The 16,134-nt window shown below is 37.3% G+C and overlaps 1 protein-coding gene across 12 annotated transcripts in view; it reads right to left on the bottom strand.

Annotated features, from left to right (window-relative positions):
- Positions 1–16,134, bottom strand: part of TTC3 (tetratricopeptide repeat domain 3) — a 116,816-nt gene that overhangs the window by 64,612 nt on the left and 36,070 nt on the right. For all 12 annotated transcript variants that reach the window (XM_065943337.1, XM_065943336.1, XM_065943344.1 and 9 more), the window contains 6 exons: positions 9,389–9,551; positions 8,400–8,445; positions 7,264–7,384; positions 6,722–6,785; positions 4,548–4,608; positions 1,686–1,770 (listed from right to left, as the gene is read on the bottom strand). In XM_065943337.1, the coding sequence (XP_065799409.1) occupies positions 1,686–1,770; positions 4,548–4,608; positions 6,722–6,785; positions 7,264–7,384; positions 8,400–8,445; positions 9,389–9,551 (540 nt within the window). The remainder of the gene's footprint in view (positions 1–1,685; positions 1,771–4,547; positions 4,609–6,721; positions 6,786–7,263; positions 7,385–8,399; positions 8,446–9,388; positions 9,552–16,134) is intronic.

The following is a 16,134-nucleotide window of genomic DNA, read 5'->3' as shown; positions in this document are numbered from 1 at the left end:
GTCTGCTGCTATTCAGTTGCTCAGTCGTGTCTGACTCTTTGTGTTCCCATGCACTGAAGTGCGCCAGGCGTCCCTGTCCTTCATCATCTCCCGGGGTTTGCTCAAACTCATGTCCATTGAGTCGGTGACACCATTCAACCATCTCATCCTCTGTCACCTGCTTCTCCTGCCTTCAGTCTTTCCCAGTATCAGGGTCTTTTCTAATGAGTCCATTCTTCACATCAGGTGGCTAAAGTATTGGAACTTCAGCATCAGTCCTTCCAATGAATATTTATGGTTGATTTCCTTTAGGAGTAACTGGTTTGACCTCCTTACAGTCCAAAGAACTCTCAAGAGTCTTCTCCAACATCATAGCTTAGTTTCCATACTGGTGTGTAAATTTTATTTACATTGTCAAAGACAAAGAGTCAACTTCTAGCTCCGTGGATCCTTTATGTGTTGTTCCATTTCATTACTTTCTTTTCCTTTTAATAGGTAAGAAGTAGACTTATTTAGAGAAAAACACACTCCACAGAGTGTGGGCCATCTCAGAAGTTGAGAGGCTCATTTCATTATTTTCTACTTTGTTATTTCCTTCTACTTTCTTTTATTGTTGTTGTTTTTTTCCCTTGTTCTTGGGAGAAAAGTGTCACTAATTTAAAAGTCTTGGAAATCCCCTGGTGGTCCAGAGATTAAGGCTCCACACTTCCAATGCAAGGAGTGTAGGTTCAATCCCTGGTCAGGGAACCAAAGATCCCACATGCTGCAGCAATAAACAAGTAAATACATAGATGTCTCTGTTCTTTTAATATACGCAGTCAGCTTGATAAATTTCCTTCAAAGTAATCTTTTAGCTGTATCCCTTGCATTTTTTAAAATGCTTTCTTTGAGAGCAGTTTTAGGTTTACAATAAAACCTAAGAGGGAGGCACAAAGATTTCCACATACTTCCTTGTTCCCTTAAACACACAGCTTCCCCCACAATCAGTATCACTCATCAGAATGACATACAGTTGTTGTTTTTTTTTTTCTTAAACCAAGGATTAACCAACACTGACACCACATAATCATCCAAAGCCCACAGCTTACCTGTGAACCCTATGGCTCCCTCTTGGTGACATTCTATAAGCTCAGACAAGTGCATAATGTATCTATCATTTATACTATCAGACAAAGGATTTTCACAGCCCAAGAAATCCTCTGTGCTCTGCCTATTCATTTCCTCCCCCTTAAGGTACATTTTCTATTATTTACTCAATATCACAGAAAGAATTTTATATACAGTTATCTGATAAATCAAAGAATAAAATGCTTGCTCCTTTATGGTTTTATGGTAGGTGTAATAAAACTGCAGGTATTTAAACCTTTTAAAATTATTTAACTTAAAAGTTAAAACTTTGGGAAGCAAAGATCACCAAAGCTTGACATCTTTGGAAAGACTTGCTTGTCCCTTGTAAATCTTTGGCAAACAAACACTTGTGCAGTATTAACCATTAGTTAAATCTCAGGTTCACATAATTACCAAGTTAAAATTTAAATTAACTATAGTTTGGTCTCTTAGCAATCATCTATTAAATTCTACGTCCGTAACTAAAATTACACTAGAAAAACTCAAAAACTTAAGAGTGGTCCGTGATTAGACTTCATTCCAGTCACAAAAGGTATGTTCAGAGAGTCTCTTTCCCTTAGCAAAGTCTCTGCCTTTACCTGATGTGCGGCTCTGGAAGACTTAGAAAACTGTTTCTCCAAGATGTTTTTCAAATCTACCGGTAAAGTTTCTTGTGAACCAGGGCTAAAAGAGAAAAGTACTGTTGTGAATTATTTTAAAACAATCCTGCTTATAGAAAGGAAAATACTATTATTTACTGAAAATCATATCAAACATTAAGCAAATGGAGAGTCACAAATCCCTAAACAGAAATATTACCAAGATGCTGATTCTCTGCCAAGTAATTTCTAAATTTAATAAAACCCCTATTAAATTAGAGGGGAAGGAGGACCAGATGAACTCATTATACAAACATTACGGAAGAACAGCTTAAGAACAAAAAGAAATTTGGGATTTACACTGATCATCAAGTTATTACAAATTTAAGTCAACCAAATACCTGTGATATTCCACATCAATTCTGCAACATCAACTGAGAGTCCAACAATTCAACCCTAACACCAGCTGCGGAGTTAGTTAACTCAGGCCCCACAGGTAAGGGGCTCAGTCCCACACGGCTGCCCTCACTTCAGCCACAGTGCGGTACCCGGGCTGCCCATACTTATGCCCCACTGACTGCAACTTCAGGGGTTCCTGTGACCACCCCTTAGGTTCAACTATTCCTGAGGACAACCCATAGAACTCAGGAAAGCACTTTACTTACGGTTATCAGTTAATTGTAAAGGACAGAGGTCTGGAGCAGCTCAGGAAAAGACGCAGGGAAGGTGTGGGGGGCAAAGTACCACGCTGCTTTCACACTGCCCCCGAGTCACTGCTCCCCGCCATCTCCATGTATTCACCAACCCAGAAGTTCCCTTAACCTCTGTGTTTAGAGGTTCTTATTGAGGTCTCATTACACATGCATGAATGATTAAATTACTGGTTACTTGTGACTAAACTCAATTTCTAGCTCCCTTCCCCTCCCAAAAGACTGGGGGGTGAGGGGTGCTGAAAGTTCCAACCAATCACACGTTTTACCTTTTTGGTGACCAGCCTCAATCTTGAAGACAGGGGACCAGCCTTGAGTCACCTTATTAGTATAAACTCAAGTAGGGAGGAAGGAGCTCCAAAGTCTTTCGGAAGTAACCAAAGACTCTCTCTTTACTCAGGAAACTCCAAGGGTCCTAGAAGTGCTGTGCCAGGAACTGGGGACATGGACCAAATCTATAAACATCTTTCTTATACCATACCCTCTCGTAGCTTGGTACCAGTATGAACACTGCATTTTTTTAGAGGAAAATATGGCAAAGTTAGTTACATATACCCTTTGATGGCAATTCCTACTCTAGAAATTCCTCCTTCACTAACATCTATACCATGAAATATCCTACAGCCATGAAAATGAAGAATGTATATATCCATGGTCTGATATGGGAAGGTAGTCAATGCATTTTAGAAGAGATAAAAGCAAGCTAGAGGCCAAAATGGTTCTAACAATGAAAATGATACTGTTAACAATGATGATAGTTCCAGTGTATCGAACATTTACCATGTTTCAGGGCTCTAAGAATTTTATGTGGTTGTCCTACTGGGGCTTCCCTTGTAGCTCAGTTGGTAAAGAATCTGCCTGCAAAGCCAGGAGACCCAGGATCAATTCCTGGGTTGGGAAGATCCCCTGGAGAAGGAAATGGCAACCCACTCCAGTATTCTTGCCTGGAAAATTCCACGGACAGCAGAGCTAGTGGGCTACAGCCCATGGGGTCGTAGAGTCGGACACGACTTAGCGACTAAACCACCAAACCAACATCCACTTTATTATTTAACAACCTCATGAAATAGATACAATCAAGAAGAGTATTCCGTTTGAAAACAGAAACAAAACATCAGGAAAATCGAGTTATCTTTAACACAATGGGTTGAAATTTTAACTATGCATTCAAAGAATAAACATGTAGTGGGTTTTGGTTTCTTTCTGTGCTGAGAGAAGAGGGGTGAGGAGGAAGACCCAGGGCTTTTCTAACAAATAAGAGAATAACATAAGGCACTATGGCTTTGCTTTGTATTTAACTTTTGTAGCACCATCAAAAAATGGTACTTTACTATTTTCTCTTAGTGCTATGATATTCAAATGATATTCATTCTCCTTGAAGCACCTATCAAGGAATCAGCCTTCAGATACAAAGAGAAAACTGAAGACTAGTGGAACTGTGGCAAGGAAGGCTTTGCAGTTTCACCAGCATCATTTTCATTGTTTTCATGAATTTCTGTATCTACTGTAAGATTTACACTTTCACTTTGCCATCAATTTACATCACTGTAGGTAACGGGAGATTAAGTATAAAGATTGGTGCCAAGCGTTCCTACTGTTAATTGGGGGAAATGCTTGGTAGAACCAACTTTGTAAGTAGTTGGTCTATTAGTTAATCCTTTCTTCTAATGGGATAATGACTCTAAAGGGCCTCTGAATACACACACAGCGGTGTCAGGGCACGTAGAATTAGTTTCCAGATGGTCAAGAAATGATTAATAGCGATTTCTAAAGAAAGGCACCAGAGAAGGAACTGAGAGACAGGTGAAATCAAGTGAACAGTGAAGGAGATTAAATGTTTACTTTACAGTTATCTGCATATTTCTTCCTCTTCCTCTTCTGAGTATGTATTTTGAAATTTTAGAAAATTAATGCTGCTATATCTCCTATTATGTGACTCAGCTAATTAACATCCAGGATTAAATAATCATTTAGCCAAAAATGATCTTCTTCCAAAGACATGCCTAGACATTTGAAAGAGACGTACTTATCATAATACATATATGCAGAAGTAGCTACTACTTGAAAGAGATTTATTTCTCCTTTCTTCTTGGGAGGTGGACATTATGGAAACAAAATAAAGCAAAAGCAAAAAAAAAGATAAGAAACATACCTGAACTTCTCCAATTCATTGTTTCGAGATTTTTGTTTCCCTTTATATTTTGGAGGCTGACCTGCGAATACAAAAGTATTTGTTCCTGAAATCTGTACATAAAAATCTACAAGCTTAAAAGTAGAGTTTTTAAAAAAATGTAAATTGGAATAATAAAGCAAAGGGAGCGACATTGTGAGTCTAACAGTTAAGCTATTAAAAAAAAGCTATTGATAATGTTTCTCTATGTATGCCATAAAATTACTGTAAGAATAAATTATAATGATGATTATCATTTAACCCTATAGTAGATACAGAAGAGATAAAGTTTACAAAAGAGATACAGAAGGCTACAGTTGTTTTTTTTTTTTTTCAGGCTATAGTTTCTATTTTCAGGAAGTTTATAATCATATGGGAAGAAAAGACAGTCACTTCAGTAATTAAATAACAATCCCCACTAAGGAAAAAAGAAGATTCTATGATGTTATTGAAATATCAATCCCATAGTAACTGCTACTGTAATTCCTAGAAGGGAAAATCACGTAAATTGGAGTGACTGGGAAAGGCGTCGGGGGGATGCAGCATCTGTGTTTAAGGTAACAAGCAGGATTTACATAGAATGGGCCAACTGGAGTTCATTTTAAGAAGCACTAGGCAAACCAGTGTGATTGAGAGGGCTAGTAAGGACAGGCTGAAAGGGGCAGGTGGTTTGAATGTGTGAATGCCCATGCTTCTGACTCCCCAGCCCTGCAGCTCAGCCTCGACCTCCTCAGGAGGAGCAGAGCGCCCTGCACACAGCTGCGCAGACGAGAGCACAGGCAGGGACACGGTGTGTGTGACAGAAGCTCTGGGAGAAGCAAGTCAGCCATGTACCAGGGACGGGCTGACAGCCTGAGCTCTGGGGGCCTCAGAAAACCAGAGGCTTCTAGAAAGAAGAGCTCCAGTTTGATTTCTACTGGGTGACCTAGGGCAAAATTTAATTAATCTAACTCTGGGACCTCAATTTCTTTGAACACAGATGCAGAACTATGAACAGTATTTAAATGACTTAAATGTTCTGTCTAATAATGGCCTAAGAAATATCAGTAAATTAAAAGCTGGTTTTAAAGAAGAAGTTCTATTCTCAAATATTTTGCACATGCCATCAAGTCACATCAGGTAAGGCAGACACCTGTGTTTCTCCCCTTTATATCTGTGCTATAGTGCTAACCAGTACTAGGTGGTTGGATATGCCACACTGGAGCCTAAGAGAAGAGAGAGCTGCACAAAGTAAAAGACCAAAACGGCTGCTGGAAGTAAAAACACTGAAAAAAAAATAAAGGAACCAAAACACTTGTGAAAGGAAAAGAGGGCAACAGAATCACTAACTAGAAGGTCAACCATCTCACCACACTAGCTCTGAAAGGAGCTCATGAAAGCTTGAGGAAGTAATGTGTGTGTAACCACAACCTTGAACCATCAAGAAAATCTGAATTCTCTCAAACTTTGTCTTAAAAGGCAGAGAAGAATGAAATCCACTTCAGAATGACTTCCTTCAGAAGCCGGAAGTATAAAGGGACACTGAGGAAAAATGTGGCATGAGTATTTGCTTCTCTGAAATCTTTCATTTCCTTAAGACACCAAGTAGATGAGGTCTGCTGTGTGTCTCCGTGTTTTCTGGATACATAAATAAATGCATGCACTGAACACATATAATTTAAATAAACTAGCATTAAAGTATATGCATTCTCAACAGGGGTGACATCACCCCCAAGAGAGTTGGAATTGGTTACTGGAAGATGAAAAAAATCTGTTTTTATATATAAAAGCACACATGTACATACAGAACATAAAACAGATAAATGGTATCTGAAGTATCAAAGTTTCATGAAAGGAAAAACAGCTCTGAGAGCAGGGGGTAGATAATGAAATAAATGAAACACTGGCCTAGTGGAAATTAGGTAGCAGACCAAGAGAGCATTTTTCCTTCCCATGCCTTTACCTGGATTTCCAAAATTAAATTTATTAAGTACTATGAAAAGATTGAGCATTTATTTCAAATAAATATTCCAATTTTTTTCTAGACTTAGAAGCACTGCAAAATAAAAGGAGAACAACAGCAAATACAAGTGAGGCTTTTGCGAATTTTAGCATGTAGAAGCTTAGGCAACACTACACGAATTCAGCAAAAATTTACAGAAAGGGAAAAAACTCACTTGATGGTGGTACAAATTCAGGATGACAGTCACAATCGTCTACTTTCAGAGCTTCATCTACCACCTACCATGAAAATAAAATTACTGAGTCTAAGCACCTAAAACATTCAGCTTTACCAAATGAATAAACCAACAAAATGGTAAGTACTGCACAATAAATGCTGAATTAATCCTATCACATCTTTCCTTATGCTCCTCTCCCAAACTGAATATAGTCTCTTTGAGACTTTCATTATTAACAACAAAAGAATTACATGGTGAATTGGAAAAGTTCCCTTCAACAATGCCCACCTAGGTCCAAAACACCAATTCCCGTTTTTCTCCCTCAAGCCCTGGAAAGAAATATAAATGGGAACTTGACCTTTGAGTACATTACAGGTCAGAGGAAAACTCAGACACAGGTCATCTGGGACACTGAGCACAGAGCCGGGCTATAGGCTTAGAGATGCCTATTAGTTTCCATTATCACAAAAACATGATAATAAAATACGAGACTATCTATACTCAAAATAATTTTAATCTTGGTTTTTAACTGAGCTTACCTTTGGATTCTGATTGCCACCGTTTGCCATTTCGTGGTTAGCTTTTCTGAATTTTTTTTCAGTTTCCACAAAGTTAAGTGAAGTACTAAATGCAGGTGCTGATAAACTAGGTAGGTAGGCCCTGAGCAGTAATAAAAGAAATAATAATTTTATTTCTATTGATTAGTATTTTTTAAAAGTTATCCTTCAAACAAGGAGGTTTTTAGCAATTATAGCCTTTTTTCCTTGAAAGCAAAATAATAGCTTCAAAAAGAATCTCTATCTCTGAGATTGGGTTTTTACATAAATACTGCTTTAAATTTGTAATTAAAAGTTCAAAATAGATAAAGAACAACTCAAGAAATGTATACTGGTTTCTAATATTAAAATAACTAAGTCTCTCTGTTATAAATTTAACAGCTTCAACATCCCAGGCATGTGGGTAAAGCATGTGCCTAAAGTTTACTCTATTTTAACTGCCAAATAAAAAAATATAGAATCCTGACTGCTGTCTGTTTTCTTATGAGCAGAAGAAAATGAGCTTAAGTCTATCTGCTGCCTACTTCTAACAGGAGTGTCTCAGCCGTTTTTGAAAAGTTATCAGGAGGCTGGAGGCAGATGCTTCCAGGATGAAGGTGAGGGATGAAAGGCACAGATTGTGCCCCTGGTCTCTGCTGCCAGGACCCTCATGAACAAAACTGGTGCCACTGAAGCACAGTTATGTACTCTTAACACGTCATACCTCCTCCCCATGGGCTCAGGCTATGGATCTCCAGTACACATATATGCAAACAGCTCAGCAAAACAAATCACGGGTCGTCACCTAATCTTACAAACACACTTTAAAATCTCTTCTTGGGATTTTCCTGGTGGTTCAGTGACCAAGACTCTGCACTTTCAATTGCAGGAGTCCTGGGTTTGATTCATGGTCGGCAAACTAGATCCCACATGATGTAACTAAAAATTCTGCATGCCGCAACTAAGATCTGGGGCAGCCAAATAAAAAAATATTAAAATCAATAAAATAAAACCTGCTTTTGTCCTTCCACTGACAACTTTATTGTGGTTGCTATTAAATACTAAAGCATCAGACAGCAACTCAAACTCACAGAGCAAAACCACTCCAAGTAACAGCCACTGATCTGATATTAACTCACCTGCTTTCACAGAAGGCTTTGACTGGATTACTAGCTGGTATTCGACCTATAAAAATGAACCACACACACACACAATAATCAGTGGATTGGCAACACATACTTCAAAAGATTTTCACATTTCTTTTAGGCTGACAATAAGACTATCAAATTTAGAGAACTGAAAAGTAAACCTAAGCAATTTTACACTTCCAGATGTTTTTAGTTTTAGAATGATGTCAACAAGATGCTACACAAACCTTATTTGACATCCCATTACATGTGATCATTGACTAGGTGCAGCAATGTATAAATCTCAATCAGAGATGGTACCTGTCTTCGAGGAGCTCACAATCTGATAAACGTGTCCTGTTGGGTGACAACATCTGACAGTGAAATAGGACTGCTGGGCTCAGCTTCGTGAGATACTAGCTACTCACAGAAGAAAGAACAGGAAAGGACTCTATGCTGAGTAAGGTAATTCCAGGCACTGGAGGGAGCAAAATAACTCAGGAGAGAAAACAAGGGCAGAATGAGAACCTGGAGTTCCCAGCCTGCACACTAATTTCTGATGTACCTATGTATACACACACATTCAGCATGCTACAGAATTAGCCACAAACTTGGTACAAAAACAAACAACTCTACTGAAGGGCCTTTTTTTTTTTTAAGGAAATAACTATAATAAAGGAGGAAGAAATTTAAAACTGTTTCAAAAGGTTTTCTGTCATTCAAAATTTCAAGAACACATATTTTTCTACAGAAGAATAAATAATTTGTTGCTATTTCAAATAAAAAATACAAATCATTTATTATTACCAACTGGAATATAATACTAACAGAATTCTACATGAATACAAATGAGAAATTTAAGTGAGCTGACCAAGATAACATAAAATATAAGTACAAATCTTCTGAGAACTGATTTATGGTCCTCCATTAATCCAAGAAACCCACCTTCGAAAGTTTTTAAGGGAATTCGACTGTAACCAAAAGAATCTTAGGTGAAATACCTTGCAGGTCTTCTATTTGTTTTTGTAACTTTACATGCTGCTGAATTAGATCCTTGAGTCCCTCAGGGTCATTTTTACAGAGTTTTTGAGCTTTTATGTTTGCTTGCAGGGCCCAGTCATATTCCCCCAGCATAGAAAGAGCAGCACAATAACGATAATGACCCTGTTCCAAAAAGATAAATTCAATTTTTTCTCAAAAATATACTTAAAGAAAATTTAAAGAAAAAATATTTTGCTTGAAAACTGGTTAGTTACTTGAAATGTTACACTAGGATCCTCTCAATAAAAAATAAATGAAAATGTTAATACCTCTCAGGAAGTAAAATTACCTAAAAGAGTTAAATGAAAAGCTATGAACAACAATTTTTAACAACTGACTATAGAGATCAGTGTTTTTGCTTAAGAGATTTCTGTATCGACCCCAAAGAAAACAATTCAACCTTTACTCTATGTAAAAGACATTATTTTGTGCCAAATAAAGTATAAGAGTAATTCATTATAAATGAGTAACTTAATTTTTTTCAAAGTATTTTGATGCAATAATAGTCTCTAAGTCATTACATTCCCTACAATTTTTTTTAACTTTAAACTTTTTATTTTGTACTGGGGTCTAGCCGATTAACAATGTTGTGGTAGTTTCACGTGAACAGCAAAAGGACTCAGCTATACATAAACATGCACCCACATTCTCTACACTTTTGAAATCAACAGTTTTAGAGCTGGAATGAATAATCAGTTTGTGCAGTAGTCTTCCAACCCCTCTGAAGAGCATGGGCACAGATAAGGGGTGCATATATTACTCCCATCTTTCTTAATCAGCTTTTAATTATTTTATCTCTAAGTATAGTTCTCAGCTTTAAGAAAAGATCCAAAAGCCACTGATTTACTCTTAATTCCAATGATGAGGTTGTTTCTTTTTTTTTTTGCTACAGAATCATAGTTCTGGCTGGTCCCTTAATTTATGTGTTTGGGGAAATCTATATCAAGCTTGAACATTTTAATTCAGAAAGTTAGTATTACCAAAACTAGGGCTAACTCAGATAACTCCTCTTTTAGCTACCCCCAAACCAAATCCCTGTTTTAGGCTTGATATCTCCATTTAAGAAGTGATTTACAAGTGTGAGAGGCTAGAAGTGGCCTAATGCCACATTTATTTAGAGACAAGCCAAAGAACTTAGATCTTAGGACTCCAGGTCCAGAGCTCTTCCTCTTTTCTACACATTTTACAAAGAAAATTCTGATTCTATTAGAAAATATGAAATCAGAAATAAATGATCCTTTTAAGAAAGATGAGTTTTTCACTAAAAGCAGCAAGAAATAACCAGAGGACCTATGTTTACGTAGGTTTGGTGCATATACAATCCCACTTTGGTGTACCAACCCAACCGGAGAGGTCAGAACATTTCCTAAGCAGGCTCTTCAGGCTCAGCTCAGTGACCCCCAATTCAAACTGCATTTGGTTACACTCTGCTTTTCCTCCAAAGGCAGGAAGATAAGAGACCTCACAGTTATGCTACAAGACCAAAATTCTATCCACTAAGCATAAACCAACCTCAAACTTTAAATAGCTGCATTAAAAAAAAAAAAATCACAGCATAGGAAATTATGGGAGATTATAAACCTCACCTACTAAATTTGTAGAAAACACTTCATTTCTTTCTCTTTTCCACCCATCTTTTACTGCGTTCTTTTCCCTAAGCTCTGCAAAACCCAGTGTACCTTCTATCAGATGAGAAGGGAGTTTATTCAGATCTCTGTGCTGAAGTTGTTTGAATGAAGCTTCAACGAAAGGTATCTCAGAAAGTTTCTTGAACCCAACTATGATAGTTTTGCTCTTCTGTGACATTATCTCATTCTCTATCACAGACACTATTCATCTACCTAGTATCTCTTCCTTCTTGTGTGCTATCACATCTCTAGTCTATATAGTAATGCCTGCATCTCAACAGGGCCGGCAGGGAAGAAGCATAGCTGTGACCTAGGAGACTGACCAACAGAAATGTACCATTCACAGCAACTGAACCACAGGTGGGCATATAGCTCAATCAGGATCAGTCTGAGGCACCCCACAGTTATACTATATAAATACTAACAGAGGCCCTCTTTCCACTAGAAAAGTTACTACAAACTTTCCAATAGAAACGTAACAGAACAGCTACTAGGATACCAGGTTGGGGCTCCCACTGTTTCAAAATGAAGTCAAGAGAGCCTATTCTCTAATTACCACTTGTGATCAAGATAGATTAACAAAGATTGGATATACCCTCTTGCTTAAAAGTAAGACAAAGTCCATGAAACAAAGGTTTGCTAGACACTGGATATCAGGCAACAAAGAAAGTGATTCCTGAGAGATGAGAAACACAGAAAGCTCTCTGGTTGTTCCCACTTACTGAGGGAGAGTTTCTAAGCCACAGCACCGGCAAAAGGAACCCAGGGAGAGACCACAACCTCACTGAGGACAGGAAAGCCAAGGCAGCCCAAGTTCACAGGGCAGAGGACCACAGGGGACAGAGCTGGAGAGAGGACTCCAGAGTTTTCAGAGGATTCCCCTTGAGTCTTCAGCTGAGCATCAATTAGTACATGCACGTGCAGCAACTACCCAAGCCAGGGAAAGAACCACTTGAAAAGACTAAAAGGGAGTAACAGTCAGCACTCACACAGGCCAGGAGTAATTCCTGTTCCCACCAACCAGAGCAGAAAACATAATTAATTCATGCGAGTATTAAGTAGAGTACTTAACAGGGTTTGGCCTCAGTTGTGGAGAAAAAATTAGCCCGAGAACAAATACCACTATGATATCACCCAACAAAGCCTAAAACAATACTCAGAAGAATCTGTTTTCTTTACTTTACAGTAAAGTAGCTTTACTGTATCCCCAAACAAAACTCAAAAATATTTACAGAAAACAAAATATATTAGGACCAAGCAAGGCAAAATTCACAATGTCTGGCATCCAATCAAAAATTACTAGGTATGCAAAGAAGGAAAATGTGATCTATAATGAAGAGAAAAATCAATCCATTGAAAACAATCCAGAAATGACACAGATCACAGGATTAGCAGACAAGGACATTAAAACAGCTATAGATAATATATTTCATACATTCAAGAAGCTAAGCAGAAAACAGAATATATTAAGTAGAGACATAAAATATATAAGAAATACTCAAACTGAAATTCTAGAGATGACTGCTACAGCATTCAGATGAAAAATAAATTAGATGGAAATAAAGGCAGATTAGACCTAACAGAAGAATTAGTGGATATGAGGACACAGCAATAAAAATCTAGGTAAAATAGTACAAAGAGAGAAAAGACTGAAAATGATACAAACAGGGAAGCATCACTGAGAAACATAAACTGTGTACAGATCTGGATCCAACCATGCCTGAACTACCATCTAACCATAACTTTTCAATTACATGAGCCAAGAACTTCCCTGTTCTACTTTTGTCAAATCTGAGTTAGGTTTTGTCACTCCCAAACGAAAAGAGTCCTAACATACTCCTCAATATTAAAAAGTTCTTGAGGACATTTGTGAGGCTATTGGTTTGTATCCTGCATAAATATATCAAAAGACAATGCACATAGAAATACCACCAAATATTTGGTGACTATATTGTAAAAATTCTCACTCTTTAGGATACAATGATTCAGTCTCTTAAGAATCATTGATTCTTAAGAATGATTAGTTTCTTAAGCCTAAAAGTATGTACAGGACTCATAAATCAAGTATACCTCAATGAAAAATAATTTTTAAAAAATCATTTAAAAATTAAAGTATGTTCAGGACAACTGACATTGGACCAGTTTTCTCTATCTGGAAAAAAAGAAGAAAAATTGGTCCACCCTCACACAGAAATCTACAGACTACCCACCTATACAGGATTATATCCTAGAGGCACAACTCAATAGACTCAGGTTCATAAATGAACTCTTGATAAAAGAATGCACCTTGCACAGTCTACCTTGGTTTTTTAAGTTTAAAATATCCTTCAATGAGCACTCCTTTTTGGTAAAACAAAATGATAAATGACTTCAATATATAGTTAACAAATTTTGTGAATACTTACTAGGGAGTTGTGTTTTTTTGCCCACACAAGCAATTTTTGCAACTATCAAAAAATTCCCAATTAAAAAAAAAAATGAGTGAACCCACATAAACAGTCAACTGATCTTTGACAAAGAAACAAAGACAATACAATGGAACAAAGACAGTCTTTTCAACAAATGATAGTGGAACTGGACATCTACATGCAAAAAACTGAATCCAGACAGAAATTAACTCAGAATAGATCACAGACCTAAAACTCCTAGGGGAGAGTATAGGGGGAAAACTAGATGACACTGGGCATGGTGATGACTTTTTAGATACACCAAAGGCATGATTCATGAAAAGAAATAATTGATAAGCTGGACTTGATTAAAATTAAAACTTACACTCTGTGAAAGAAACATCAAGAACATGAGAAGACAAGCCCCGGTCTAGGAGAAAATATTTGCAAAAAATACACCTGATAAAGGATGTTATCCAAAATATACAGAGAACTCTTAACAATAAGAAAACAACCAATTAAAACATAAGCCAAAGACCTTAACAGACACTTCATCAAGGCAAATATACAGTGGCAAATAAGTATATGAAAAGATGCTTCTCATGTCATCAAGGAAATGCAAATTAAAATAATAAGATACCACTATGAATCTATCTTCCCTTGTAGCTCAGTTGCTAGAGAATCTGCCTGCAATGCAGGAGACCGGGGTTTGATTCCTGGGTCGGGAAGATACCCTGGAGAAACAAATGGCAACCCATTCCAGTATTCTTGCTTGGCGAATCCCATGGACAGAGGAGCCTGGCAGGCTACAGTCCATGGGGTCACAAGGGTCGGACACGACTTAGTGACTAAACCATCCACCACCACATGAATCTACCAGAAAAGCCAAAATTCAGGACACTGACAACACTAAATGCTGGGAGAATGTGGAGCAACGAGAACTCTCATTCACTGATGGTGGAAGTGCAAAATGGTTGAATGTGCAACATAGCTACATTGGAAGAAGGTTTGGCAACTGTTAAGTTTTTCAGTTTAAAAAACAAAACAAAACATATTCTTATCATATGATCCAGCAATTGCACTCCTTGGTATTTACCCAAAGGAGCTGAAATTGTATGTCTGCACAAAAACCTGCATATATGTTTATAGCAGCTTTATTCATAATCGTCAAACCTTGGAAACAATCAAGATGTTCTTCAGTAGGTGAATAAACTGTAAGATATTCCAACAATGTAGTATTTTCAGTGCTAAAAAGAAATATCTATCAAGTCATGAAAAGACATAGAGGAAACTTAAATACATATCACTAAGTGAAAGAAGCCAGTCTGAGAAGCCTATACATTGTATGATTCCAACTATATGGCTTTCTGGAAAAAGTAAACCTATGGGAACAGTAAGAAGATCAAAGGTTGCTAGGAATTTGGGAGGAAGGATGGATAGGCAGATCAGAGGATTTCAGGGCAGTGAAAATACTCTATGAACCACAATGGTGAAACACAGGTCACTATGCATTTGTTCAAACCCACAGAAGTTCACTTAGGGAGTGAACCCTAAGACCAACTATGGACTTTTGTTGATTATGACAAGTCCATGTAGGTTCATCAGTTTTCACAGATGTGTATCTCTGCTGTGGGACGCCGATAATGGGGGAGACTGCAAGTGTGGCGCAGGGAATCTACAAGAAATCTCTGTACCGTCTTCTTAACTTTGCTGTGAACCTAAAACGGCTCTAAAAAATAGTCTTTAAAAAAAAAAAAGAATGAATGTTTTGTTTGATAAGGTAAACCAGGAATAAACATTCTACATAAAGTCTTCAATGTAATTAAGAAAGTTTTGAATTTAAGACATGTGAAAGATAACATACATATACAGCATGTATCTAATGGAAGTTTTGCAAGAATAAACTGGAGAGGAGGCAACATTAAAATGGTTAAGGGTAAAAATATTCCAGAAATGCTGAAAGACATGAATCCTCAGATTTTAGAAACCAAGCTATTCCAAGTATGATAAATTTAAAGAAAATCCCTCCCAGACACATTACAATAAAATTGTCAAACATTAAAGACAGTGAGAAGATCTTCAAACGCCTAGGAAAAGCAAAGATTACTTACAAAGAAAAATAGTAGACTTGTCAACAGAGGCAAAAAAAAAAAAAAGTCAAAAGAACACAGACTTAAACATCTGCATTGTTACTTTTCTTTTTTTAAGAAAGTTTTGGTACACTTTTTCTAAGTTGATAATAGACTGAACTAGCAAGTTACCTCTGGAAAATCAGTATCATGGTCTAGGTTTCAGTGTTATGAACACTAGCACCCATTCATTCTGTAAGTATATTTACACAGCACCTGCCAAATGCCAAGTTCAGTGATCAGCAAAGATTATGCTTCAGCTACAACAGCAACTCATAACAAAAATGGCAACAAAGAGATCACCTTCAGACAGAAGCCTATGCAATGCTAGATTCTCAGTTCATTTTGTCTCTTACTTGCAATGTTACCTCACAGAAAGTCACTTAACCCTTCTGGGACTTAATTTCTTCATCTAGAAAATAAGGCATTTAAGAAGTGACTCCAATATCTGGATGCAGAAGTTCACCTGGAGAATTTTATAATCCCCAGACTTGGATACACTCCTAAGCCATCTGAATCATAATTTGGAGGCTCTAAAATTCTATGATTCTATTCATTCTGG

The sequence above is a fragment of the Muntiacus reevesi genome, chromosome 8 (assembly GCF_963930625.1).
Source record: "Muntiacus reevesi chromosome 8, mMunRee1.1, whole genome shotgun sequence".
NCBI lineage: Eukaryota > Metazoa > Chordata > Mammalia > Artiodactyla > Cervidae > Muntiacus > Muntiacus reevesi.
Note: the sequence above shows the minus strand (reverse complement) of the source record. Positions and strands in the feature narration are given on the sequence as shown.